General features: G+C 50.6%; 1 protein-coding gene across 1 annotated transcript; it reads left to right on the top strand.

Moving 5' to 3' along the window:
• Positions 1 to 8,734: 8,734 nt before the first annotated feature.
• Positions 8,735 to 23,573, top strand: LOC116798184 (complement receptor type 1-like). The gene is made up of 18 exons (XM_032710359.1): positions 8,735 to 8,822; positions 10,162 to 10,353; positions 11,129 to 11,241; positions 11,418 to 11,515; positions 11,667 to 11,752; positions 12,229 to 12,423; positions 12,980 to 13,039; positions 13,139 to 13,165; positions 13,798 to 13,861; positions 14,030 to 14,123; positions 14,549 to 14,700; positions 14,990 to 15,085; positions 16,294 to 16,508; positions 20,148 to 20,333; positions 20,991 to 21,087; positions 21,780 to 21,862; positions 22,679 to 22,870; positions 23,378 to 23,573. The coding sequence occupies exons 1-18, from the start codon at positions 8,735 to 8,737 to the stop codon at positions 23,458 to 23,460; spliced, it is 2,121 nt and encodes a 706-aa protein (XP_032566250.1). The 3' UTR covers positions 23,461 to 23,573.
• The last annotated feature ends 217 nt before the right edge of the window (positions 23,574 to 23,790 follow it).

The raw sequence follows: 23,790 nt of genomic DNA on the forward strand, positions 1-23,790 counted from the left end.
CCCGAGCCCTGTGGCCGTAAATATCTCCTTCCTCTGAAACACAGCTCCTGTCTCCCACTTGGCTTGAAATTCCTGCCCCTTCCAGGGGCTGCTCTGTGCTGGCACTGTCCCTCCTGGCAAGGGACAAACCTGCTCCCCTTCCCTGCTGCTCCTTGGGGTGCTGGTGGCTGCAGGGTCTGTGCCTCTGGGAGAGGGGCCAGTTGGAGGGGGCTGGGTGCTCGTGTGCTGCCCCACAGCACATTCCTGAGGCTCCTGATGTCCCACTAACACTGTCCCCTGAACACTTAATGCCTCTCCACCCATGCTTTGGTGCATTCAGCAGCTTAGCAGGCCTGGCAAGGAGACAGGATTAACCTGCAGTGAGCACAAGGAGCTTTCCAGCAGCGCTGCAACGAGGGCACCCCTGTGATCCCAAGGTTTATTTGGCCAGTGAGGGCACCCCTGTGATCCCAAGGTTTATTTGGCCAGGGAGGGCACCCCTGTGATCCCAAGGTTTATTTGGCCAGGGAGGGCACCCCTGTGATCCCAAGGTTTATTTGGCCAGCGAGGGCACCCCTGTGATCCCAAGGTTTATTTGGCACGCTCCTGGTGGGCAGCTCTTTCAGGCCAACTCTCCTTGGCTGCCAGGGAGCTGCAGTGCCCCGACCAGGTTGAGGTTTGCTGCCCTGTCCAAGGAGGATGAGGTGATGAACTTCTTCCCTGTGGGCACCAACGTGACCTACGTCTGCCGTCCTGGCTACGAGAACACCTCACAAAGCTCCCCCACCAGCACCTGCCTTGAGAACCTGACGTGGTCGGAAGCTGCTGAGCTCTGCAGGAGTGAGTATCCCAAAAAACAGCCTTGGAGTTCAAAGCAGGTTGAGTGGCTGCTCCCAACCTGCATCCCAAAATGCAGCCAGGTCATCCTCATCCCAACAGCTCCATTAATACAATATGAGGTGGATATTCCTTGACATTTCTATTTAAAACTGAACAGCAGAAGTATCAGTAATGTTCCATGTTCCTTTTTGTTTTTTTTTCTGCTGGCATAAACAGATACGGTTTGATTTTCATGTTAGGAAATGTTTGGTTGGACTTGATGATCTTAGAGGTCTTTTCCAACCTTAATGAATTTATAATCCCAAAGATGTTTGCATCGGGCACATGCACAGGACAAAGCCTAACTCACTATTCTAGTGAACTTCAAAATGAAAACAAGACGTGTTTCTTGGTGAAATCCATGGAATATTAGGACTGACGAGGTGACAGCAATATTTTTCCTGTCCCTGATCCAGCCTTTTTTCTTTCCCCATCACCCTGTGCCCTGGTTTGTCCCCCAGGAAGGTCCTGTGGTGCCCTGGCAGCGCTGCCCGGGGGGAGGACGGTGCCCCTCACAGACCTGCAGTTTGGTGCCAGAGTGGACGTGTTCTGTGAGGATGGGTGAGTGATGGGGCACTGCCCACACCGGTGCTGATGCTGGGATACAGCTCTGGAATGAGACACAGCTGGAGGGAAGGGACCAGGGTCTGATTTGTGGCTGCCTTTTCCTTCAAGTGCCCAGCAGAGGAAGTGTAACTGCCCCAGGGCAGGGTGTCCATCCCAGCAGGGCCATTTGTACTGTCAGTTTATAAATACAGGCTCCAAAACAAGCTACTTAAAACATTTCAGCAAAGTTATTTGTGATGTATTGAAAAAAAAAGGGGTTGTGGTGGAACTTTTAAAATCCAGTTATGCTCAGCTGGGAGGCTGCAGTGAAGCACAATTTCCATCACTCAGGGGGCTGACTCATGGCTGCTGCCTGCTTTCAATCAGGGCCCATGAGCACTGGACTGACCTGAAAAATCCAGCTCTTGCCACTCCAGCCAGTATTCCTCCCTCCCAACAGGAACTAGCTGGCATCATCTGGCTTGTCATGCCCATCTTCAAATATAGCAGAGGGGTTTTTTCCTCTCCCTCGGGACTTGGAGAAAATGACAGCATGTCCCACCCTTCTGGGGATCAGCTCATCTGTGGAAATCCACACCAGGGTGGAGGGATAATGCTGTTCATCTGAGCAAGGTCAGATACCACCCAGCATGTCCACATGATGAGGTTTTCTGAACAGGAGGATGTAATTCAGAGATGGGGGAAGGTGTCAGCTGTCAGCACAAGATGTATGAGCTTCCAGCAAGCCAATGCAAAAGCCACTTAATTAAATGTAGATTGATCCCTGTTGCCCCTCACTGGTCCCTGCTGTGGACAGTGGATGCATTTGAATCATAGAATCACAGACTGGTTTGGGTTGGAAGGGACCTTAAAGATCATCTTGTTCCACCCCCCTGCCATGGGCAGGGACACCTTCCACTAGCCCAGGTTGCTCCAAGCCCCATCCAACCTGGCCTTGAGCACTTCCAGGGATGGGGAGTCCACAACTCTCTGGGCAGAGATCAGCTGAGAAGGTGCACCAGCCACCCACTGCTGTTTGATTTTTTTGCAAAACTTCAGCAAAGCAGCCACAACACCTGACACCCCACACAAGGTGCCGGCAGGAGGTGGCCCTGGGGGACACTGAGCACCTGCCCTGCCCCTCCAGCACCGAGGGCTTCAGCAGGGCCAGTTAAGTGACCCCAGCGAGCAGCACTTGGGCTGAGGGCAACCTTTGGAGCTGCTGAGAGTGCTCAGCAGGGAGCTCCTCCCTCCTCCCTCATCCCGGTGGGAGACAGCAGCGTGGGAAAGGCTCTGGCTGCCGGCAGCCTGGATCCCAGCGCTGTTCTCCAGCGGGAAGCAGGCGGGGAGAGACAGTCCCTGACTCAGCAAACCCGAGCCCGATGCATCCGTGCGGGAACCCACATTTAACCTCGGTGCTGTCTGGCATTCCCTGCGTGCTCTGCCAGCCGCCAGCCCCGACTTTTCCCAGCCCTGCCGTGGAAGATGCACTCAGTGAGTCAGAAAACCACCTAAAAATAGATGAACACACATTCTGGCAGAGCGAGGCGAGGAGTTCTCCTGTTAACCAGCGTGGGTCTGCACCTCTGCTTGCTTTAAAACTGCCTTTTCTACATTCCTGATCGTGCACATCTGGGGAAGGGGGGAAGTATTCTCAATTTCTGGATAGTTACACAGTTTTTTCTGTATCTTCACTTAGGTACAAATTAGTCGGAAATAATTTCATCTGGTGCCAGCTTAAAGGAAACGACGTTGAGTGGAGTCAACTTCCAACCTGTGAATGTAAGATTCATCCTTAATTGTAAGATTAAACCTTACTTTTGACTTCACTAGATCCTGCATCCCAATGTCTAGTCCAAAGATCTCTTTGTGCCATGTTTTTGTTGCTATTCTGTGGCCCACCTGTCCCCAAAACTGCAGCTGGCACTACTTCAGCAGTTTTGCTCCCACAAGACCAACATATTTTCTCAAGACTTAAAAGCTGCAGTGAAGGTGGTGGGGTGAGATTTCCAGGAATCCTGAGCTAGGGCACGTCCTGCTTATTTTTTGTGACCCTTGTATTGAGAGGGAGAAAGATGTGACAAGAGAAACACTAAAAAAAGAGAGAAAACTGGGACAGGCAGCAGTGCTAGCTGCCCATCTAGTTACAGCAGTGCTGGTTACCCACCTTCAGTTGTCCAGAATGTTTATTGTCCTCAAGAATCTTGGGTGGGCTCAAGAAACATTTTGTATTTTCATTATTACCGAAGCTTTAGCAAACACTCACGTCGTCCTCTTTCCTGCAGTGATTACCTGCTCTTCACCTCCTCAAATCAGCAATGGGAAGCATGATGGTGAAGGTGTGGAAAATTTTGCTTATAACTCAACAGTGACATACAGCTGTGCCCCTGGATTCCAGCTCCTTGGGAATGGGAGCATCCGCTGTACGAGCACGGACAAAACCAACGGAGTCTGGAGCGGAGCTGTGCCCAAGTGCAAAGGTGGTTTCATCCCAATTTTCTCTTTATTGCTATTTAGCATTTATTATGAGTTCGGTATTTAGGATGAATGGGCTTAAACTATTGTGATTGTGTGGTACAGGGCATGTCAAACGTCAGTAATAAGGCAATTTTAAAGAGGAAAAAAATGCAGTGCTGGAGTAAGAACAGAACTGTGCAAGCAAGACCTAGTGCTCCCTGCAATGCTCACTCTTTGTCCCCTAGAGAAAAGCTCACCTGTCAAACTTGGAGCCAAAGACATGGAAAGGAGTGTCCCTCCCCAGAGTGAGTTGAAATGATTCAACACTGAACCCAGTCCCATTTAATTTGCTCCTTTATCACGTTTCTGTGAAAAGGCCATTCAAGGAATCTCACACCGTGGATTTTGTTCTTTCAGGGCCCCAGGGAAATGGCATCCAGCCCCCTAAGAAGGCTTTATCATGGGAAAGGAAACTCAGCCTCTATAAGAAGTCACTCCAAAATACCATCTCCTCCTCCCATTCTGTTTCTGTCTCCAAGACACCAGGTCAGTCCTGGAAGCTCATTTGGAGGTCAGGGAAATTCCTCAGTGGGACTCCCTGGTTACTCCCAGCCCAAAAACCTGGAGTTTCCATTTTTCCCCCATGTCTCCCTTCAGTGTCCAGGAGCTGTGCTACCTCAGCATTCAGGTTTGTCCTACCTTTGTACAAATCCCCCAAACACTATTCTCCTGGGACCAGCAAAGGATCCGTGTGTCCTCCGAAGTACATGGGGATCTCTGGCATTCTCCCCAAATCCAGCTGCTTTCAGAACTTAAAACTCTCTAAAGTTGCATCATTTTGTGCAAGTGAGTGATTTTTTTTTTTGCCATATTCTTTTGTTCTGTAAGTTTTCCCTGTATAATTTATACCCTTTGCTGGCTGGGCATCTGGTTCACAGCTCAAGTTTGACAGCACTGACATCCTATTCTTAAAAAAGCTTTGCTTAGTGTGATATATATTAATTTATCAATTGTTTCCTTGCCCTCATGTTATCCCAGATAATTTTTTAACTCTTTTATTTTTTTATGGCCATTTTGAAAAGCAAGAGGTGACTTTGCACCATCTTAGGAGTGCCAAGGCTCCTGCCCTTGCTCCCAAGGGCTGATCCCAACCTTGTTCCACACAGAGAGGTCGTGGGTGGCCAGGAGAAGCTGGACATGGCAGAAGTGCTGCTACACCACATTCCCCATCCGCTGCAAAGGAGTATTTTATCCATGAAAAGGGTGAATTTTGGCTCTGTTGGACAAGGTGGGAGCTGTAAGTGTGTTGTTGTAAGTAATGAAGCCAAAACACCCACTGGAGGGTCTCACTACCTGGCCAGAGGGTGGGTGAAGAGTGTTTCTCTGGTGTCAGGGTCAAGCTGAGTTTGCCCACCCCTGATTTGTGTCTCTTGGGTCAAAACCAGAAAATCTGTTACCCCTCCTGTGGTGGACAGACCAGCACTGGAAGGATAAAGCAGGAAAATCCTTCGCCTGATTTGCTCCAAAATTGCCCCGGGCAGTGGTTGTACCTGTTAGGGGTCTTACACTTTGCTTTAAGACAAAGAATGAGCTGGATCAGGTCTGTCCCACATGTAAAATGTGATTTTTTACCGGTGATGTGTTTTTAAATGTTCCCAGAAATTGTCTGAAAATCACTTCTGCAAGCATTGGTCGATCCCTGTGTTTTCCTCTCCCACCTGAGTTTTCCTTCCAGCAATTTTCTTCTAACCCCCTGAATCCCATTGTGATTCCCTGCTGATCTGACCAGCCTTTTTTTTTCAGGCTGCAGTTTCCCAGAAATCCCCTCCCAGACGTTCTGCAGGACTTCTGCAGAGCTCAGTTATGTCACAGCCCCCCTGACTGAGTGTTTCCACAGCCACAGGTTTCTTTGCTCACTAGCAACCACCCTAAACACAGACCCAATCTCTCTGAGGAGCTGAGCTGCTCCCTCAGCTTCCCAGGAATTTCTGGATGTGGATACACCCATGGCAGCTGCCCTGAGCAGGGCTGTACTGAAAGCAAAACTTGCAGAACTATGAGCTCATTTCTTTTAGGAAGTCATAGAGTTTTAGACATTACACTGAACATTGGTCTTTATCTTCGGTAGTTTAAGCCCTTTCTTCAGCAAAAGCTGCTTTTTTTTGTATCAGACCTAAGTTCTTTGCAGTTTATATTTCTACTACAGGAAGATAAAGCCACAAGTGGGCTGGGCATCTCCTAATCTCATAACATAAAGGAGCTACTTCTGCTTTCCAAAGGGAGGAAGGCAGCTCAGTAATGCTGTGAGCACCCTGACTACTCACAGACACAGAAATACAACTGCTAAATATCCTGCCCAGTGTTGTCACACTGCAACACAGAGACTGGAAATGTCACCTTCACGTTGTTGGCTGCTCACCCCATCTTTGTCCTGTTCAAAACACTAAAGCCTTTCTGGGATTTTATCTGCATTTAGTAATAAATGGTAATTGTTTATAAAGGATAGTCTGTGAGTTCAACTGCCTGCTGTCCCCTTGTCATGTTTTAGTCTCTCTTCAGGAAGGAATCAGCTTTTAGGAATATCCTGACAATGTTCAGATTTGCTGTTCAGTCAGTTTTTTATCAGCACTCTGAACATTTATTTTCTAAGTTAGACATGTTTTTTTAAAAAAATTAGTAAAGAAAGCAAGCAAATCCATGCAGTAAAGCTTGGGAATGTGAGTGTTGGTGGTAAGTGCTCTGGAAAAGGAAGCTGGAGTGATGGATACCTACCTTAATCCTATTTAGCCATCCTGGGACAGAGCCCTGCAGCCCCTCTGCTGTGGCTCAGCCCAGGGATCAGTCCCAGAAGGTTTTGGGAGCTGAGGGCGATCTCCCAGGCTGCTGCCAGTGGGATCAAGCAGGGAGCCGAGGGTGAGTTTCCCTGGGAAGCCTGGAGCAACTCCAGCAGCTCAACCTCTGTTTTTCCTGGCCGGTTTTGCCGGACGCCTCCCGCTGCCGCAGCCCTGCACCAAACACGGGTCAGGCTGCCCTCTGGACGTGCCCTTCTTCTGCCACCACCATCTGCTTGGCCTGATTTCTGCAGGGAGGGGATGTGGGAGCCAGATAAAGCCAGTGGCCCTCGGTGGCTGCAGCAGGGCAGGCACAGACCTGCTATCACCGGGCTCAGCTGCCGGGCGGGAGGTGCCGGCGCTCGGCCGGTTACCGGGGCAAAACAGGGCAGCAAACGTGGGTACAGGGGGCCAGGCTGGTCTGAGCCTGATGATGGGGCAGGTACAGGTGTCTCCTGCAAGGCCTCAGGTAGGAAAACAGCCTGGCTCAAGGGTTCAGCCTGTCAGCAAGGGGGATTTCACTGAGCTGAAGCCGCAGCGCTCGGTTCTCCCGGTGTAAGTGGATCCGAACCGCTCCCTGCGGAGACTCGACACTACCTGGAGTCTTTGCCAAATACTTTTCAACATCTCCATGTTCCACGCTGAAGTCACTGCCCAGAATTCAGAGTATTGGGGTTTTTTTTCCTGCTAACAGCTTCCTTTTGCTTTGTGCAGCCACCATCCCCCTTCAGGCCTCTGCTCACCAGTGACCTGTAAAAATATGTGGCCAAGGTATGTCCATATAATTCCTCATCCCCCTCCCAAGTACGTATTTCAAAGGAGGACCTTACCCAGGCTGCCTGACTCCTCCCTGGGTCTCATTGCAAATGATTTCGTTACATCTGCTTGGAGCTTAAATTGTATTGGAAAGGCAAGTAAAGGGGAGAGAAAAAACTAAAGTAAAACAGGTAAGTTTGAGCTTCTCAGTGGAAACATCACTGTTTCCTGCACAGCAAAGGCAAACAGGAAGGTGCAGGTTTGCTGCTGGCTGCCCTTTGCTCGGTGTGGGAACACTGTTCAGCAGAATGGGATGAGGCAGCAAACACAGCTACAACCTTTCCTCTGGCTTTTCCCTCGAGCCCCATGGGTGGGGATCCCAGAACAGCTCCACTTTCCCCATATGGAGCCAAGGCAAACTGCTTCTGTGCCTGACCAGGCCTGAGGACACACCTGAGCCTCTTCGGGCAGCACAGCATCTCCTTCAAAGAGTTTGTAGTCTAACTGGGAGAGTTACAGTGGGAACACTGGTATCCCCACTACCTGTGCACAGGGGTTAATAGAAGCAGCCCAATTAGCAGCTTCAAGGTGGGGCTGATTTAAAATTCTCTGCTCTCTTCTGGGCACCTCTGGAGCTGGAGGAAAGCCCTTGTCTCTCCTCTGTTCTTACAGAAAAGCCTCTTTCCATGGAGGTTTGTTCTTCGGGACAGGCAGGTGATGTTTGAAGGTGGTTTGGGAGTCTGGCAGGGTCTGGTGCCCCTGAGCTGTGCTGGGCTGAGCCAGGTGCTGCAGGAGAGGGCAGGTGGCACCAGGGAAGAGTCAGCTCTTGTCCCCACATGCAGCAGAGCCAGTGCTGGGGGACGAATGCATTCTTCACCCCCAAACACACGCTCTGGGATGTGCCCCAGGGTCCACAGTCAGAGCCGGCAAGACCCCCCAGGCTGCCCTTTTTGGTTTGGGTCTTTTCCTTTGGGACTTGACAGCTCTGGAGGGAGGGGTGTCTTAACTGGTAGGTGCAGAGAAACGATGCGAGGGAGAGGCCGAGGCAGCGAGTGCCCGCAGAGCCCCGCTGCATTCCTCGGGATGCCAGGCGTGCCCCGCGGAGCCGGCACGGGGGGGGAACCGCGTCTTCCACACCCACTGCCCACCGCAGGCACGGGTTTCGTCAGAGAATTTCCCGGAGCTGAGGTGGCCGGGCGGGGTGCGGGGGTGCTGCGGGAGTGGCCCCGCTGCCCATCGCTCCCCGCCCCGCGGGGGCCGCCCGGGCAGTGCCGGGGAGACCCGCGATGGGCTCCGGCCGCTGCCGCTCGCTCCTGCCCGCGCTGCTGCTGCTGCTGCTGGTGCTGGTGCTGCTGGTGCTGCCCTCGGCGTGGGGTGAGCCCTCGGGGAGGGACTGGGGGTGCGGTGAGCCCTGACACCTTGTGTGTGTGCTCCGTGGGTGCGTGTGTGCTCCGTGTGAGCGTGTGATGTGTTTGAGCGTGTGTGTTCCATGTGGGTGTGTGCCCTCTGTGCGTGTGCATGTGCTCCATGTACATGTGTTTTGTGTGCTCCGTGAGTTCCCTGTGGGTGGGTGTGTCCCCCGTGGGGGTGTTATCCCTTTGAGTGTGTGTTATCCGTGTGTGCATGCTCCTGGGGCTGTGTGTGCCCTGGATGTGTGTATGTGCTCCGTGTCCGTGTGCTCCGTGTGTTCCCTGTGGGTGTGTTATCCCTGTGAGTGTGTGTGATCAGTGGGAGTGTGTTCCACGTGGGTGTGTGTGCCCTGTATGTGTGTATGTACTCCGTCTCCATGTGTTCCATATGTTCCTTGTGGGAAGGTGTGCTCAGTGTGCTCTGTGTGTGCTCTGTGTCAGTGCATGTGCTGTGTCTGTTTATGCATTTTGTGTGTGTGTGCTCCGTATGTGTGTGTGTGCACCCCCTCCATGGGCATGTGGGCTCCATATCCATGTCCATGTATATGCTCCCTGTGCATGTTTGTGCTCTATATGCATGTTTGTGCTCCCTGTGCATGTCTGTGCTTCCTGTCCATGTGTGTGCTCCACAGGCATGTATGTGCTCCATGTCCATGTATGTGCTCCCTGTGCATGTATGTGCTTTATATGCATGTTTGTGCTCCCAGTGCATGTATGTGCTCCATGTGCGTGTTTGTGCTCCCTGTGCATGTCTGTGCTCCCTGTGCATGTATGTTCTCCTGTGCATGTATGTGCTCCATGTACATGTTTGTGCTCCATGTCCGTGTGTGTGCTCCACATGCATGTATGTGCTCCCTGTGAATGTATGTGCTCCATATGCATGTGTGTGCTCCCTGTGCATGTCTGTGCTACATGTCCATGTGTGCGCTCCCTGTGCATCTATGTGCTCCACATGCATATATGTGCTCCACATGCATGTATGTGCTCCATGTCCATGTATGTGCTCCCTGTGCATGTCTGTGCTCCCTGTGCATGTATGTGCTCCCTGTGCACCTATGCTCTGTGTGGGTGCCTGTGCTCTGTTTGCATGTGCTCCATGTGTGTGTATCATGTGCTTCACGTGTTCCAGGCATGCTCTGCTCTGCAGGCTGTGCCACTGTGTGTGCCCCACTGTGTGTGCCCCACTGTGTGTGTGCCCCACTGTGTGTGCCACACTCCCCCCCCCCACTCTGAGTGTGCCCTGCCTGGGGAACAGACAGAGAGGTAGCAGAAGCCCCACTAAACCCCGGTGTATTTTGCCCCAGGTGCCTGTGGGCCCTTGCCCAATATCAGCCACGCAGAGCCCACAGAGGACATGAAAGACAAGCAGAGCTTCAGTGAGGGCTCCACGGTGAGATATGTCTGTGCCACAGGTTACACCAAACGCCCCTTCCTCTCCGACACCGTCCAGTGCCTCACAAACTCCCAGTGGTCCCACCTCCCGGAGTTCTGTGGCCGTAAGTATTTCCCTTTCTCTGCCTGGAGACGCTTGGGAAAACATTCAGTGCTTTGGCAATCGCTGTTTCAGGGGTTTCCTCATCAGAAGCAATGCAAAATAAAGTGACTTAGACAAGGATCCCTTACTGCCCCTTTTTTTTCCTCACCCCCACTTTGGGTTTGGAGCCACGTGCTGGCGTTTGTGTGCTAATAAAAGTACATCAGTAGCTTGGGAATGATTCAAAGAGAGCAAATTTTTAACAGCTAAAACTTTTTCCGTTAAATAGTCATCTGGTTGAAGGGACCTTAAAGCTCATCTCAGTCCACCTTCCACTAGCCCAGGTTGCTCCAAGCCCCATCCAACCTGGCCTTGGACACTCCAGGGCAGCCACAGCTTCTCTGGGCAACCTGTGCCAGGGCCTCCCCACCCCTATGTAAAGATTTCTCCTAATATCCAATCTAACCCTGCCCTCTCTCAGTATGAAGCCTTGTTCCCCTTGCCCTGTCACTCCATATAAATTGTCTCTCTCCATCTGTTTGTAGGTTCCTTTCTTGTTTAATTACACAAATTACCCATCACTTCTTAAAACTATTTGTGTTATCCATATTCTTTAGTGAGGCTTGTTTGTTAGCACCCGGCTTTATGTTTATACACAGTTGAGAATGCAAAATATTGTTTTTTGCTTTGTAACTGACATTCTGGTTGTCTCTCTTGCCAGGTAGCTGTCCCAGCCCTCCATATGTGCCATTTGCTAAAATATCCAGGAAGATCAAACACAGAATTTTTATCCTGTTAATACCACGGTGAAGTACATTTGTCGCCAGGCTTTGAGAATACCACAGACCAGCTCCCCACCAGCACCTGTCTGGACAACTTAAAGTGGTCAGAAGTCCCTGAGCTGTGCAGGAGTGAGTGTCCATGTAATTTTATTTTCTCCGACGCTGTGTTCCTAGTGCACATCTCTATTTTAGAATTGCTCTTTTTAATGACATTTAAAGTGAAATACCACCAGTCTCCTGGTTTGCTGTTGCCACACTGTCACCCCAACCTCGTGGTGTCCTAAGGATAATCTCTCTCTTTTTCAGGAAATCTTGTGGTATTCCAGCCAGTCCAGAACATGGTAAAGTTATTACAGATGATCATCTGCTCGGTGCAAAAGCCACTGTGGTCTGTGACCGTGGGTGAGTGTGAAGCATCCCAGTTGCCTGGCCAGAGACACTGGTGGGTGAACTGGGACATGGGGCTCTGCCCATGTGGAGTCCTTGGCAACTCTGGTGGCACATTCTTGGTTGGTGACAACAAACTTTGGGATGTGCCTTTTCTCCCCTGCAGGTACGTCCTAGAGGGAGGGTCACCTTCCATCTTTTGTACCCTACGGGGAAATGAAGTTGTCTGGAGTCAACTTCCAGCTTGTCAGGGTAAGTGAAGTTGTCCAGTGCTTGACTGGAAATACCAGATATTCCAGCTCAGGAATACTGAATCGTTTGTTCATTTTACTAAGTCAAGATACCTTCAACTGTCCCAGGTTGCTCCAAACCCCATCCAACCTGGCCTTGAACACTTCCAGGGATGGGGCAGCCACAGCTTCTCTGGGCAACCTGTGCCAGGGCCTCCCCACCCTCATGGAGAAGAGTTTCTTCTGTGTATCTAATCTAAACCTTCCCTCCTTCACCTTGAGGCCATTTCCCTTTCTCCAGTCACTACATGCCTTTGTCCAAAGTCCCTCTCCAGGCATCTTGAAGCCCTTTAGGCACTCAAGGGGCTCTAAGTCTTCCCAGAGCCTTCTCTTCTCCAGGCTGAACAGCCCCACCCCTCTCAGCCTAGAGAGTTCTCCCATCAGGGAGAAGAGCATCCCAGGGGCCACCTGCTGAACTCTTTTCTCTTCCTCCCACAGCTGTTTCTTGTCCTCCTCCTCCAGCCATTCCCCACGGGCAGCACGATGGCAACAGCACAGAGAAGTTCCTGTATGACTCAGTCGCCACCTACACGTGTGACCCCGGGCTGGAGCTGGTGGGGAACAAATCCCTCCGTTGCACAACAGAGAACGGGGTCCTTGGAGTCTGGAATGGGGCTGCTCCCGAGTGCAGGGGTGAGCACTGCTGGGCAATCATCCCCTTCTCCACTGCTTCGTTCTTGCCGTGCAGATAATTACTCCTAATCCCCTCCTCTCACAAAGGGAAGGACCCCAGTCTGGACAGACATTCCATAGGGTTTGTCTCCAGGGGAGCAGGGTCTGTGTGCAGCAGGGATGTGCTCTGCAAGGTGCCAGGCTCTGCCCAGGGGCACTGTGAGCACAGCTGGACCTGCTTTTACACTTTTTCCCTTCAAGAGGAACAGGCAGAATTTTGACTGAAAACGTGTGAAGTGCATCAGTAACTGCAAAGCTGGGGGAGTGAAGGGATTTGTACCTCATGTCCAACAACACCTGGGCAATAAAGCCAAGTGGGACAGCAGACTGTCCCCAAGGATTGGAGTGTCACCAAGAGCTCCCTGTGTGACTCTTGCACAGCTCTTGCTGTTGTAGCCTTGGATGCACCAGTCACCTGCCCATGCCATGTTTACTCTCACTGAACTCATATATATTATATATGAATGAGGAGCATATAAAATAACACCTTGAGTGCTTTTCCTTTGTCTCTCCCCAGTTAGCACTGCAGCAGAGACAAACCAAACTGAATCCTCCAAAGGGAATCCTTACTGGCTGGGTAAGAGCTCAGTTACTAAAAACTCCTGTTAATTGCTGTAACTGCACCACATTTGGGGCTTTGTTTTTTTAACATCCATTTCATAATTTTCTTCCCTAGCAAGTATCCTCATCCCTAGTTGCATTGGTAAGTAGCTTAAAATTGAAAATATATTTTCCTAACCCAAAGCTGTCATTTGCTGTTAAATACCTGGAGTCAGTGGTTGACTGGGTTCACTCCCCCACTCCTGAGTGTCCCTGGAAAGGATTCAGGGGTTTCTCTGCTGTTGGGTGATGGATCAGCTGTCTTAGTATAAAACATTAAACAGATTGAGGGTGAAATGAAAGATGCCAAAGAAACCAACCAAAACCTGCACATCCTGTCACTCTTTAATTGACAAAGTTGCTTTAAAAGGCCTCGGCAGACTCTGAAGGATGAGAGATTTGTGAAGCATAGAAAAGAGACCAAGTACTGAAAGTGTTAATATGTCTAAAATACAAAAGAAACAGGAAGCTGGTTATAAAAACCCTAAATAAATGAGGATCACACCCTGGACAAGCTCAGCAGGACACCAGGCTCAGCAGTGGCTCCTGTGCTCCATGCTCAGAGGCAGGAGAAGGATTTTGCAATTATCTGCCTGTCAGGGAGCCCTGAGGTTGACAGACAGTGCCAGCACAGAGAAATTTGCTGCCCAAACCACAGTATTTCACTTAAATTACAGATTAAATTTGTTTATATTTGGGTTGGCAGTTTGATTTTTTCTTTCCCTTCTTCGTTAGTTCCCCCAGTAGCCCTTGGAATCCTAGCTGGGATCATCATGAGGCGGAAAGACAGTGAAAAACAGTAAGTGACACAAAGCTGCCCCTTGAAAATCTAAACTTTCTCTAGGGGTAAGTGGATGTTTCCTTTCAAGCTCTGTACCTTCAGTATATATTTTCGTGGTTAGTGCTATCTTCCCGTGTTGCTAATTTGCTTTTTATTCTACACATTTTCTCCCTTCTGTCTCTTCAGCTCTTATAACATGAATTTACAAAAGCACAAGGTAAGGGAAGGATGCACCGATGTGCCCGAAGAAGCAGCCCGTGCCATGGAATTCCTATTTTTGGTAGGTTTGCCTGTTCATCTGCCCAGAAGCTTGTGCCAGCCTTCTGCCTGTACCCATGGGTCTCACTGGTGACCTGTAAAACACATCCTCAGGAAGTTTTGGGCTCTCAAATGTCAGCACGCCGTTTGCTGAGAGGCACCAGCATCTTCAGGAGGGTCTTAACTGTGCCAGGGGAGGTTTAGGTTAGACATTAGAAAGAATTTCTTTCCAGAGAGGGTGATCAGACATTGGAATGGGCTGCCCAGGGAAGTGGTGGATTCTCCATCCCTGGAGGTTTTTAAGGTGAGACTGGATGTGGCATCAGTGCCATGGGCTGGGAACCACAGCGGGGTTGGATCAAGGGTTGGACTTGATGATCTCGGAGGTCCCTTCCAACCCAGCTGATTCTATGATCCTGTGATTCTCCCCATGTCTCTCATCCACAGCCACACAACGAGTTGCCACGTGTGTCCCACCTGCAGGAAGCAGCTGCACGATGCCCTGGCCCCTCTCACGGTGCCCACGCGCCGCGGCTGCGCCGCCTGCGAGCACTGGCTGAGCACCAGCAAACCACGCACCTACTCGGTCCCCAGCATTGGTGACAGGGAGAGCCAAAGCCCAGCAGGCACCAGGTACCACCAGGCTCTTGGTCCTGCTCTCCTCGCGTGGGTCCACGGAGGGCAAAACTTTCCTCAAGGAGGAAAAGGCATTTCTGTGTGGATGGAGCAGGTTTTGCGGCTGGAATTCATTTGGTTCCTCCGAGTCCAGTTTCGGCAGGAGGAAGTATTTGATATTTAGAGAAGGTGGCTCTGTCGGGCAGCAGGTGTTCTGGGAAAGCCACACATTCAGGTGACTCAGGTGTCTTCTCTCTCTTTGTCTGTGCTCAGCTCTCCTGCCAAAGCTGTGGATGTGCAGAGGGGTCACGGTGCAGGAGAAGCTGGTCCAGAGTGGAGCGAGGTAGAGCAGCCCGTGGACCACAAAAGGTGTGTCTTCCGCTTAAAAACACACAGATGTCATGGTGGGACTGGATAAAAATCACTTCAGAGTAGAGCAAATCTGTTTTTATCATGGAATCCCAGAATGGTTTGGGTTGGAAGGGACCTTGAAGATCATCCCGTTCCCATGGGCAGAGCACCTCCTGCTAGACCAGGTTGTTCCAAGCTGGCCTGGAATGCACATCCATGCAGCCAGTGCACAGCATTAATGGTGCTTCTCCACAGCAGCCACCACATCTGCCCCATCTGTGAGAACTGGCTCCGTGCCCACGTTGGACAGTTGGACAGCAGTGCTGTGGCACCCAGGGAGTGGCAGGATGAGGGGTGAGTGTGGTGAGGCCGGTGCAGGCAGCTCCTCTGAGCAGTGGGCACTGGGGGGTGTGCCCAGTGTCCTCGAAATGAGAGTTCAACTCTTCAAATAAAAACACTCTGACAGTGCATGAATGCTGGCTCCACTTGCCTCCAGCTCTGTGTCAGCACAGTGGTGTGGTGCCTGCTTGCAAGCAAAGGGATGTGAAACTGGGGTGAGGTTTGCTCAGACAGTGCTTGGGTGGTTTCCTTGGGTGTCTCTGAATCAGCCTGTGCTCCTTGTGCTCACCTGGCTGGGCCTTGTGTTCTTTGGAGCTCTGCTTTTGGTTAAGCAGCAAAGAGCCTGAGTGCTGTGAGAGACCCTGCAGCTTCTGTTCTCCTGCTGCCCAGTGCTTTTCCCACCTCTAGGCATGGTTAGTTTGCTTGGGGCAAGAGAAGGAGTTTGGGCAGAGCAAGATAATCCTGTTTGCTCTGTTCACTTATCTTTTGACACTTGCCCATGAGAATCTGATGCTCTCTCAGGCTCCCAAAACTTCCTTGACAGAGTCATCACTGACAAATTCAAATAAATATTTAGTTAAATAAACATGGCCTGACGTGTGCATCTGCTTGCTTTATCTTCAGTAAGTGTGCACTTCTTTTTACTCCACTTGTTTTGGTTTTTTTCCCATTTATGTCCCACTGTTGTGTGAGTGCTTTTAGCCCTTGACACTGGAGGAGCCGTTTCAGTTTTGCATTCATGAACTGCTTATTTGAGTTTAAAAAGTTAACATCTTTGAAATTGCCAGGGAAACCAGCTCCTGTGGGTGCTGGAGGCTGTGCTTTAGTGAGGAGCAGTTTGTCACCACCCCGCTGGGACTCACCCACCCTTGTCTCTCTCCCCACAGCCCGCGGGGCCCCGTCTGCTCTCCCTGCACGGACCAGCTGCACCTCTCCCTTGTCCACAGCGATGAGTGGAGCAGCCCTGTGGTGTGTCCCCTGGCTGCAGAGGGGACCCCAGCCCACCTCGTGCCTCAGCACACCCCCAGCTGCCACCTGTGCCCCGTCTGTGCCGTGCCAACCCACACACACTTGTGCCAGCCCCAGCACCAGGCACCCGACGGTAGGGACCCAAAACACCCCCCAGGTCACCGGGGTGGGGGCCACAGCACCACAAATCTGTCATTCCTCCCAAAGCCCGAGGGCCTACCCTAATTAAGCTTCTTGTTTCCCTGTTGCAGGATAAATCCAGGGGGCTGCGGCGTCCTCGGGGCACGAGGAGGGGAATTCTGACACTAATCCCTGACACTGTGTGGAGTAATAGATGAAGAGTCTGGAAATCAAAAGCCACCTGGCTCTGATGGGTGCTGGTAAGGTCAGGGTACACTGAGGATGTTCCCTGTGCATGGATAAACACATGGATACATCAAAGAATGGAGTGGTGTGGGGACACCACGGCCCCTCTTCCAGGCATCCTGCAAGAAGGGAACGTGGTAATCTTTTGACCTCTGTCATCCATCCATCAGAAAAGGAATAGATGCTAACTTATTCTAAACCTAACCCTTATGACCAGAGTCATGCAAACTCCAAGAAAAAAAAAAGTATAAAAAGGAGGTTAAGATGGGGAAAAGATCCAAGGAAGATTTCCACTGAAACTGCTGGATCAACCATCGGGCTGAACCTGTCTTCCCATCCCCCTTTAAAGATGCTTATGGGGTGAGAAATTTAAACTTTTAAGGAACTAGAGTTTGCTTTCCCTTCATAATGTGGTAGTAGGTTGCTTAAATCTCTGTTTGTGCTTTTTTTGTGGTATTATTACTTTGTTTCGAGCATGTTTTGTAGACAGACTCTATCACTGACAACTATAAACCTTTATTAGCTGGTCACAATTCATGTTAATAAACTGTGTTATTTTGTAACTGTTAGAGTAAGTCCTTTTAATGAGGTGCTAATGGTTCTTCTGGCAACAGAAAAATCACAAAGGAGTACTTGCTGAGAGGTCCCCATGCGGTTTTGATCTCCCAGGGACACTAACAAGCAAATATTTTCAGAGTGGGGTAAATTTCCCCTTCCCCTCCCTTTCCCTGACTCACTGTCAGGGATGAAATTCTTAGTGCAATAAGGCAAGCTGAAGTCAAAGGTCTGACTTCACCACCAATGACTTCTTGGTAAAGGAGTAGGAAAATCAAACATACTTCAAACCCAGCTCCATGTTGGTTTAATACCTACTTTGTTTATTTTTGTATGAAAAAACTATTTTTGCAGCTCTTAAAGCAAGGCTTTAAAAATTCAGTAAATCTTTCGCAATAGGCACCTTCTTTGCACAATCTTACGAGATTTATTCGTATTTTTTAAACTTTTATTTTACTGAAGTTCCTTTCCTGGCGAGCAGGAGCAAGTGTAAAAATTAGAGTATTTAGAGTAAAACTGTTTTGTAAATAAAAGGAATCTAAAATAAGGAATACTGGTATGCTGGCTTGGGGGTTTATTTCGTGTTTACTAATCCAGCCTTCTCCTAGAGTGCTTTAAGTGATTTTGCAGCCTCATTCTTTGCCGGATGTAATCGAGCTCACTAATTGCTTGTGCTCAGATAATCGCTGTTGTTGCCCTGGTATTCACAGCAGTGCCCAGCCTTTCCTGGGAACTGTGATGACGGAGCTGAGGTGCCACTGCTGGCGTGGAGCCCGTGCCCACCCTGGGCAGTGCCAGGGAAGGTGTGTGCCCCTCCCCAGGTGGAACCTTCCCTCGGTCGACCCTCAGTGTTCCTGCACTGGTTTTATGTTCTCTACCCAAAAAACCAGGCTGCAGCTCCAGTGGGATGTTCCCAGGATTCAGCTGAGTGCTCCACGCGCAGCTCATGCTCGTTTTGGTTTGATACAGGGGACAAAATATTGATAAAGCAGAGGCTGTAACATTTGCCTTTCTGCTTTATCAGTGTTTGCCAAGAGATTGCATTGATGGGGGCTCTGGAAAACACCCAGATGGGGGTGGCAAACGGGCAGTGCCACGGGGAGGACAAAAGCACCACACAGTCCCCAGATCCTTCTGTTGTATCTCTTATCAAAGTGGGGCACAGCACATTTCCATGGGCTGGTGCTGGCAGGTGCAAATCTGCTTGGAGGAGAGGGAGAGGCAGTGGCCACCTGAGCATGTGAGCTGTCCCATGCCCTGCCAGCTGTCCCATGCCCTGCCTGCTGTCCCTCCCTGTCCCTGCTTGCTCATCCTTTGGAATGCAGGGCTAGAGGCAGCAGGGGCTGTTCAGGGGTGCCAGGTGGTCCCCCCAGCGTGCCCTAAACCTCACCTGGCTGGCACAGAGGGTCAGTCTCATCTCTCAGTGAAGCGATGGCACAGTGCTGGGAGCAGCAAACAGTGAAGAAAGTGCAAAATTCAATATGCAATGGTGCAAACATGGACACCTGATGGAGGTCTTGCAGTTTGTGTTGCCGTGGCATCGGGGAAGAACAATGGAATGAGGTGGAAGCTTCACAGTCATCTTCCACATGATATTCCAAAATGGTTTGTACAAACCAAGTACACCTCCCACCAGGAAATATTCTGTACAACACAACCACAAAAAACAGAAGCTTTGACCCCAGCACTTTGCTCAGTAGGGGTTAATAAGGTATAAAATGTACCCTGTGTTTGTATACAACTGGGGGAGAAGAATTTACACAAAATTGCAGGGACAGATCAACACGTTTGTCCTCCTCCCCCTCCCCAGAAGAGATTCCTCTTGGCAAGTCTTGTGCCCTCTGCTGTGCCAAGTGTTGACATGGGAAATTAGGCTTGGGATTGCAATGGTATTGTTAGTGCTCTCTGCAGCTATTCTGCACTTAATCCATTTACCACCAGCAATCCAAAAGAACTGCATATGTTGCATCCAATAAATCGTGCTGTTCATGACCCTGACTTGCTCTTTTGAATGCAACCAGCCCTGCAGTTCACAGGCTGGTCACACAACTCCTGTGACACTTTTGCAACACCTTGGAATGGTGCAACACGGTGTGGCAGGAGGACAAGTGCTCTGCAGAAAAAAACCACATCTGCGGTGACCTCATGCTGTCCTTGAGCTGAGGACCAAGTGTGTGGTGACCAGGAATAAGCAGCCTTCACAAGGTAGACACTCCACGTGTTTACAACTGTTTGGGGTAAGTCATGCATGCTACGTGTTGGGTATGCATCCCGAAGGTGAACTCCTTTCCTGGAATCGGGTGGGGCAGGAGAGGCCGAGGGGAGGAGGAAGGAACCCTGGCTGTTCCTCGTTTGTTAAGCGGCATCATTTCCTACCCATTAAACTATAAAACGGCAGCGCCCTGGGAGCCGCCGGAACAGGTGAGGGAATCGCTTCGGGAATCGGCCGAGGAGCCGCTGCCCACAGCCCCGGGGGCACAGAGGAGCCAAGGCACTCGTTTCCCTCAGCAGCCCGAGGAAAAGAGTCCCTTCGTGCAACAGCCGCGACAGGGATCCGCGTCTGCCCCGGGGAGAGCCGCGCTCCGCATCCCTGCGCATCCCGCGGAGCCGGCACCGGGAGGGACCTGGTGGCACCGGGAGCAGCTCCGGGAGCGGCCCCAGCTCCGGCCATGGCTCTGCGCTGGCTCTTGGTGCTACTGCTGGCACTGCCCGGCTCTTGGGGTGAGCGGGGACCCGGCGGGACAGGGGCTGCGTGGGGCCGGGGTGGACCCGGGTGGAAATGGGGTTGGAGGGGGGGCTGCGCGGGGAAGGGCTCGGACGAGCCCCGTCACCATCACCTTTCCGCCCGCAGGGGACTGCCCGCAGGCGCCGACTTTCGTCTTTGCGGAGCTCACCACGACCCCCCAGGAATCCTACTCCGTGGGGACCGAGCTGAGGTACCGCTGCCGCCCGGGGTACGTGAGGAACGGGAACCAGGCCCCCGTGGTCACCTGCCTCCCCAACTCCACCTGGTCGGAGCAGCCCGACTTCTGCATCGGTGGGTTCCCCCGTGGAGGGACTGGGGGGCGGGCACAGTCCCTGCAGCACCACAAACCCCTTCACGGCTCAGCCCTGTGAGCCCTGTGAGCCCCGCTCAGAACGATGCTCCCCTGTTTTAGGGCAGTTAAAACAAGGGCGCACCCTGAGTGCCTGCCCGGGGTGGCCCTTTTGCTTAGAAATGTTAATCTCTGGGAGATGATCTCTGCCATTCTGACTTTACCAGCTGGTAGTGCAGCGTTAGTGCTGTGATACATTCACACAGAAACAAGAGGTGGTGTGGAGGAGGCTGTGAGTGTCTGTTGTCCCCAAGTGACACCCTGTCCCCATCCCCTTCACTCTATTTTCCTGTGGACCAAGACCTCTGGGGTTTTTATCAGTGTCTTTTTTCAGCAAGCACATAAACCTTAGCTTTTTCTAACTTGTCCTCAGCCTTTTCTGTTCTGTTATTTGCTTTTCATTTGAGTTTTAACTTTCAGTTCCTCGGAAATTAATGTGGCTCTTGTATCTCTTCTGCAAGTGCTAGTGCTCGCTCTCAGGGCAGTCAGGTGCCTGATAAACGGTCAATTAGTCAGTAATGACACTGAACAACTACTGTCACCTGCATTTCACTCTCATCCTATAAAATAAAGGTAATGCTGAGCACTTGCCCTTCCAGGGAAGTCGTGTGGGCAACCGGACATCCCGAATGGCAGATTTTACACCAGCACCAATCTGCTGGTTGGGGCGACCATAACCTTCACCTGTAACATTGGGTAAGTGTCAGCCCAAGCTCCAGGTGAGTCCAGGTGGGGTGACAGCACCGAGGGGACACAGGGAGGCTTTGAAAAGCTGGGGGCTGCTCCTTGGCAAGCACAGGCACAGTGGGAGGTGTTTGGAGCAGGGAGCCACAGGGGGTGGGCTGTCCCTCTGCTCTTGCTGTCAAAACATAATAATCCTCCGGGTTTGAGAGTGTGGACTTTGCAGATTGCTTTTTGGCTGCTTTGCAAAGAACTGGGTTCCTTTCCTGTTGCTGCTCGTTTTCAGTTCAGCATTTGTTGTTGCAAGCTGGGTCTGGCTGCCCATGGCTGAGATGAGGAGGGCTCTGGTGTCCTGGAAAATGCTGGGAAAGGGAAGGAGGGTGGTTCAGGTATGTCAGTAACACCTGGCTGCTCAGAAAATAAGTTGCTGTTCGGATCTGCCATTGCACAGACGGGGCTGAACGGACACAGGTGAGATGAAACCTTGCTCGTGGTCCTGTGAGCTTGTGCAAGAATTAAGTTTCCTCCAATTGCATCATGTATTGCATTCCTTTAGGTGTTGAGAAAATGGTATTTCATAGGAGGGCTAGCTGCTTGTACCCTAGGGTTCAGCTTCTCCAGAGAATACCACTAGAAACTGTGCAACTTTCTCAATTTCTCAAAGTTTTTGCTTTTTTTCAAAGAGATTCAACCTTTCCTTTTCTCAGGTACCGACTAGTTGGGCCACCAACTGCACAGTGTGTATTTAAAAATGGTGAAGTTTACTGGAATAACATTCCAATCTGTGAGAGTAAGCAGATCTTAACTGGTTTATGTACATCTCTTCCTCAAAGCTATTGCAACGTATCTGCTAGTTTGGGGACTGGCAGGTGGATTATCTCTTCTTGGTACCTAATCCAAATTCCTTTAGCCTTTCATGAGACTGACTCCTTACCCCTCCCCCAGAGGAGTACTCTGGAGCTGGGAATAAAAATATAAATAGCAAGAAGGGTCTGTGGATGTTGGCAGCAGCTCTGTAGTCAGATCCATGAGAAACTTCCTTGCTGAATTGCTTTGTCAGGAGCTGTGGTTGACTGGGACTGAGATGCCTTCAGATGTGGCTGCACATCCAAAATCTTTATTTTCAAAGGGGAAATAAGGACTAAAGAGTCTTGATGGTGCTATTGGGGCTTTTTTAGCACACTGTGGGATAGCCCTGACTGTCAGCTGCTGATAGTTTGGATGCTTTGCTGCTATAATGGGTGTTCTGGCCTCATCCTTGTCAGCATAACAAAGGTAGGAAGTGCCATCATTGTAGGTGAGGGGGCCAAACTGCCTGGAGAGACCACATTCACTGCCCCCAAAAGGCCTCTTCTGTGGTGGCAGCTCTTGGACAACAGATGCCATTTTGCTGTTTTCCCCTTTATCCATTGTGGAAAAACAAACTCTGGAAAACATTCAGAGTGGAAGGGCACATTCCAGACTTTAGGATGAGGTGATGGCTTCTGGGGTGCTTCCCTGTCTCGTGTCTTTTTGGGTTGTGGGTTTTTTGCTTTAGTAGTTAAATCTATATTTCGTATTTGATGGAAATATTCCTTCATTTCCTTACTGTTTCCTTCTCATGCAGTTATTGCCTGTCCACCACCTCCTGAAATCAAGAATGGGCAGCTCCTTGGTGGGGAAGGAGAATTCACCTTTGGCATGGCTGCAAGTTACAGCTGTAACAATGGTTTTTCTCTTATTGGAGATGGCACAATTTACTGTACAATAGGTCCTAACTACAAGGGAACCTGGAATGGTCCAGCCCCTGAATGCAAAAGTAAGTGCTTGCCTTCTCTCCTTATTCTTTTGACTTTGTTTCTCATCCCTCTCCCAGTTTGTACTTTCCTGATGGGCTGCCAAACAGGAGAAGGTTGATTTGATCCTAAAAGGATTTCCAGGAAGCTTAATGCTGTGGGGCTCCCAGGTCATGGCCAGAGGCAGGATTCTTCAACCTGCAGAAATCCTCCCTCTCCCTGCCCATGCCCAGGGCTTCCTGCAAATCAAAAATGAAGTGCTCACGTGCAGCTCCTAATGATGTCTCTGTTTTGAGTAGTTGCACCTCACTGGGGACCTGCTCTCTCAAGTGAGAGGACAGCAGTTCTAATCTAGGTAGGTGGCATCCCTGCCCATGGCAGGGACTTGGAACTAGAAGATCTTTAAGGTCCCTTCCAACCCAAATCATTCAATCATCCTATGATTCTCTTAGTGAGCTCAGTAAGCTTCTCGTGTCACTGCAGGGCTTTTTCTTCTAATAATTTTCTCATTGTCCTATTTTCACTTCCAGTGGTCAGCTGTGAAAATCCAGACGTGGAAAATGGGAAAGGTTGTCTGGCTTTGGCTTTGAGCACACATATAGAGATACAGTGAGCTTTGAGTGCAATCCTGGTTATAAAATGAACGGTAGTAGTGTAGCTACCTGTGAAGCAAACAGTTCCTGGACACCACCTCTGCCAACATGTGACCAAAGTGAGTAGAAACAAGTTTATTTCCTTGAGCAATTGTGGTGAAGTAGGTCTAGAGCTGTAGAGCAGGTCCACTTCAAACCTTGTGTACTTGCAAGCCATGCCTTTGTCAGAGGGCAAGAACCCCCTTGGGGTCCTCAGCGTGGCAGCCCAGGCCCGAAGCTGTTTATTGGGAATAGCAAATGATCCAAAAGCTCGCTGAAAGGTGTCTTCCACACCTGCCAGGTTTGGTTCA

The sequence above is a fragment of the Chiroxiphia lanceolata genome, chromosome 25, assembly GCF_009829145.1.
Source record: "Chiroxiphia lanceolata isolate bChiLan1 chromosome 25, bChiLan1.pri, whole genome shotgun sequence".
Lineage (NCBI taxonomy): Eukaryota > Metazoa > Chordata > Aves > Passeriformes > Pipridae > Chiroxiphia > Chiroxiphia lanceolata.

Excerpts from the sequence above, each read along its gene's own strand:
- LOC116798184 (XM_032710359.1), top strand. The coding sequence starts at position 8,735 with ATGGGCTCCGGCCGCTGCCGCTCGCTCCTGCCCGCGCTGCTGCTGCTG. Across the intron at positions 8,823-10,161 it reads GGTGCTGCCCTCGGCGTGGG|GTGCCTGTGGGCCCTTGCCC; the intron begins GTGAGCCCTCGG and ends ATTTTGCCCCAG. Across the intron at positions 16,509-20,147 it reads CCAGCACCAGGCACCCGACG|GGGACTGCCCGCAGGCGCCG; the intron begins GTAGGGACCCAA and ends TTCCGCCCGCAG.